Below are 4,602 nucleotides of genomic sequence, written 5' to 3' on the forward strand. Positions count from 1 at the left end.
TGGAATATCTTAGACTGAGACAAATTTAAAAGTGAAAATTTCAATGTACATATTTTTTATTTTCATGTTTTTTTTATTTTTATATGTAAAATATACTAAATTAACAAATTAAAGTCAATGTTTTGGAATTCATGGATTTAGATAACCAGATAGTTTTTCAGGATGAATCCATGAGTTTCAAATCCATAGATTCAAGATAACCAAACAGTTTTTCAGGATAAATCCACAGGTTTCTTTCTACAAATTTAAGTAACCAAACAGTTTTTAGGATAAATCCACAAATTTCATTTCACCAGATTCAAGAAACCAAACAATTAATTTTTTTGAATCATGAATCCATAGAGTTGAAATCCATGGATTTGAAATCCCATTTCATTTCAAATCCTTGGAATCATGTAATCAAACAGGCTCTAAGATCGCCTAAAACTTGGGGCTGGCGAAATTACAATAGAGAATCCGGAACCTTTACCCACATAGAGAGAAGTTTTTTCAACCCATATGGTTAGACTTTTGACACGTGTCCAATTTCAAAGTAAGCTCTATTTTCTTTTTTAGTGAATTAACTAAAACAATGATTAATTTAGTTAATTTACTAAAATAAGAGAATCTTGCTTTGAGATTGGAGATGTGACAATAATCCAATAATGTGGGATGTTTGAGAAGTTTTTTCTCAGACAACATTATTATTATATTGATTGATTTGTAACAATCAGACGTAATAGTAGATATTCTCTCCATCCAACTTGCCCATCAGAGCATTCTCCCCCACTCACATGAGTGTGAGCCCCAAATTGCCTTGTCTAACATTGGCAGAGCCTGTGAATGATGTGGGTCCCATTGCCTCATGTGGGTGGTGGAGGTTGGTTTGATGAGTAGGCTGGGTGGAGAGGATATGGACACGTCCTGATTTCACACATTGGAAGGGACAAACACCCGAGTCCAGATTCTCTCCACCCAACCTGCCCCTCCACCCAACCTTCCATACTGACATTAGGTAATGAGATCTATGCTCATAGGTCTGCCTGTGTTAGGTGTGGCAGTGTGAGTCAACATTAATGTGAGTGTGAGAGAATAGGTGAAGGACCAAGATTGATGGAGAGAATCTCCACTACAAATAACCCGGTCACTAATTTCTTGAATCATCGCGGTTTGGTATCTGGTATTCTTGTTTATCTCTCCACCGACCATTTGTAAATCCTTGGTCAGGAAGAAACTGATCGGAGTCTTTTCTGATAGCTTCTGTATCTCTAATGGTGATAGATCAGTTTATGAATTGTCGAATTGAAAAAAAAATTGTTTGAAAAGATTTTTCTCACACATCATTATTATATTGATTGATCTGTAACAGATATATATATATATATATATATATATATATATATATATATATATATATATATATTTTTGGATAAACACTGATCTGTAAGTCAGATGTAGTAATGGTCACATGATCTGTCGGTGGCCTCATGTATCTGAAGGTAATTGTTTTGGGCCCTAGGGTTCCTTTTAACATTGTTCTGAAATGATTTTGCATTTTCTTTGGAATTTTGCTTCAATGAATCACTTGTCGTTAGCAGCAGTGGGGCTGGAAGTACGTAAAAAAAAAAGATAGGCTCTAGATCTCTTCCACAAATTCAAATAGGAACGATTTTAATCTAATCGAAAATAAAGTTTCTTTACCTACCCTACGGAACATATGAAGACTAGTAGGGAGGGTTGACATAGAATAATTCTTTCATCCCTTTCATCTTCGCAGCCTGAAGTAGCAGTTCACCGATGGAGCTGCTTCTCCAACTCCAAGCCATTGGTGTTCTACTAGGTCTGCCTCTCTTCTACTATCTATGGGCCAGAAAAGGTAGCTTTGCTAACAGAAGCAAGGCCATAGAAGCTCCAGAGCCATCTGGAGCATGGCCTATAATAGGCCATCTCCTTCAGCTAACAACTTCTCAGTCCCTTCATCGAACACTTGCAGCCATGGCCGACAAGCACGGACCAGCTTTCATCGTTCGATTTGGTGTTCATCGGACACTCATCATCAGCAGTTGGGAGTTGGCCAAAGAGTGCTTCACCATAAACGACAGGGCTCTTGCAGGCCGTCCAAGAAGTGCCTCAAGCAACCACTTGAGCTTCAACTATGCATTATTCAGTTTTCAACCTTACGGACCTTACTGGCGTGAAGTGCGGAAGTGGGTAGTTCACGAGCTACTCTCGAATCGTCGGCTTGAGTCACTCAAGCATGTCCGATATGCAGAGATTAGCACCTGTATTAAAGACCTGTATGAGCTTTGCATGAGAAATAACGGAAACCAGATTAAGTTAGAAATGAATCAATTGTTTCAAGATCTAAATTTGAATATTATTCTCATGGTGGTCGTTGGTAAACGATATTTCGGTGGTGTCCATTCCAGGGACAACGAAGAGGTCAAGAGGATTCAAAGCACCATAGTTAATTTCTTTAGGCTTATGGGCGTCTCGGTTACATCAGATGTGCTTCCAAGCTTCCTATCATGGTTGGATTGGGATGGCCAACAAAGGGAGATGAAGAAGACTGCTAAGGACATGGATGTGGTCGGTGAGAGTTGGCTACAAGAGCATCTGCAAAAGAGACTATCTGGGAAAGCCCATGGTGATGATCAACAAGACTTCATTGACGTCATGCTTTCAATTCTTGAAGAAGATGCTGAATTACACGCCCATGGTCGTGATTCAGTAGTGAAGGCAACTGCACTAGTACGTATTTAGTGTTCTTCTCTATTTTCTCTATTTTCTCATTTTTGTTAGGTAATTGGATAGAACTAATTCTTAAGGGCCTGTTTGGTTATATGAGTCTAGAGATTTCAAATATCTGGAGAATTCAAATCTATAGATTTCATGGAGTCACAATTTATAAAATTAACTGTTTGGTTAACCGAATATGTGGAATGAAATCTGTGGATTCATCTGTGATTTTTGTGAACGTGTAAATGTTTAGTGTTTTTATAGTAGAAATGAAATCTTTGGATTTCACTCCATACCTATAAATCTATAGATTCACGTTTTTAGCGTAAAAAAATGACTTTCTAGATTTCATGAATCTAGAAATTTTCACAACCAAATGGGTATAAATCTCGCATTCATAAATCCGAAGATTTGAAATCTTTGGATTCATGTAACCAAACATGCCCTAAGAGAATAGCAAAATACCCAAGTAACTCTCCACAATGGGTTGTTCACATCAAAACTGAGATTAGTGTTCTTGTATGGAACCCCAATATCTCTCTACCTCTCTCTCATGAAATTTATTCTAGAGGGAATAATATCTCTTAGCCCAACATCAAAAGTGAGATTATTGTAATGAAGGTCAGTGTTTTGCTTTGGTGCTGCGCATTAAGTGAATGCTCACGACGAAGCCATGTCACTGAAACGCATCTCAATCTTTTGTCATTGGGAACTTTTTCTATTCTTACTTTCAGATTTATTTATTTATTTATTATTATTATTATTATTTTTTGCAGGGTTTGATCTTAGCAGGAACTGACACCACTGCAGCAGCCTTGTCATGGGTTCTTTCTTTGCTACTAAACAATCCAAGGGTGCTAAAAGTAGCACAAGAAGAATTAGACAATCAAGTAGGTAAGAAAAGAAATGTGGATGAGAAAGACATTGATAACCTTCCATATCTCCAAGCAATAGTCAAGGAAGCACTCCGGTTACACCCTGTGGCTCCATTATTGGTACCCCATGAAGTCATAGAAGATTGTAACGTTGGTGGTTTTAGGATCTCAAAAGGGACACGGGTCCTAGTGAACGCTTGGAAAATACATAGAGATCCCAACATATGGTCAAATCCTTTGGAGTTCCAGTCTGAGAGATTTCTAACAAAGCATGTAGATGTGGATGTGCGAGGTAATCATTTTGAGTTGATTCCTTTTGGGTCTGGTAGGAGATCATGTCCGGGAATCTCCTTTGCCCTTCAGACTATTCATATGTTGCTTGCTCGTCTGCTTCATGGGTTTGAATTGCGAACACCCTTTGATGAACCAGTAGACATGACTGAAGGGAATGGCATAACCACACCAAAGAAAATGCCCTTGGAGATCCTCCTTAGTCCTCGACTCTCTTCCCACTGCTATGAGTAGAAAAGCTTTGCTGCAGGTCTGGATGACATGCTTTTCTAGTAAATAAACTTGAAAAGTGATGTAGAAAATTATTGTATGTGTATGGATCCCTTAAAATAAAGAAAGAAATCCAATGAGATGTCAATGATGATTATAAAATGCCTAGTTCATATCCAAAGTGGGTTTAATAGTACATAGAGCACTTACTCCAAAGCGAGTTAGAGAAGCTATTGCGGAGCTAGCGTTCCAACAAGGAGGCTACTCACTTTATGCGATGGAAAAAAAGTTATTTGTTCCCACATTCTAGAGAATTTTTATGTTACCACCTAGGAGATTTGAAATAATTTTTTGTTTTTCTATCACTTAATTTTTTTTTTGGTAAGTCTATCACTTAACTTCAAGTAATCTTTTTGTGTTCCAACAAAAATTTTAAATATCACTTACCTCCCCTCTTAGCTTGACAAATAGCACTTACACCCCCTCTTAGTTGGATAATATCACTTAC

General features: G+C 37.7%; 1 protein-coding gene across 1 annotated transcript; it reads left to right on the forward strand.

The window, feature by feature from the left end:
- The first annotated feature begins 1,640 nt into the window (after positions 1–1,640).
- LOC149006029 (strychnine-10-hydroxylase-like) lies at positions 1,641–4,386 on the forward strand. The gene is made up of 2 exons (XM_089168784.1): positions 1,641–2,730; positions 3,495–4,386. Exons 1-2 carry the CDS (start codon positions 1,777–1,779, stop codon positions 4,116–4,118), a joined length of 1,578 nt encoding a protein of 525 aa, XP_089024910.1. The 5' UTR covers positions 1,641–1,776; the 3' UTR covers positions 4,119–4,386.
- The last annotated feature ends 216 nt before the right edge of the window (positions 4,387–4,602 follow it).

This window comes from Hakea prostrata, chromosome 9, assembly GCF_041222555.1.
Source record: "Hakea prostrata isolate BN-2017 chromosome 9, UWA_Hpros_2, whole genome shotgun sequence".
In the NCBI taxonomy this organism is placed as follows: domain Eukaryota; kingdom Viridiplantae; phylum Streptophyta; class Magnoliopsida; order Proteales; family Proteaceae; genus Hakea; species Hakea prostrata.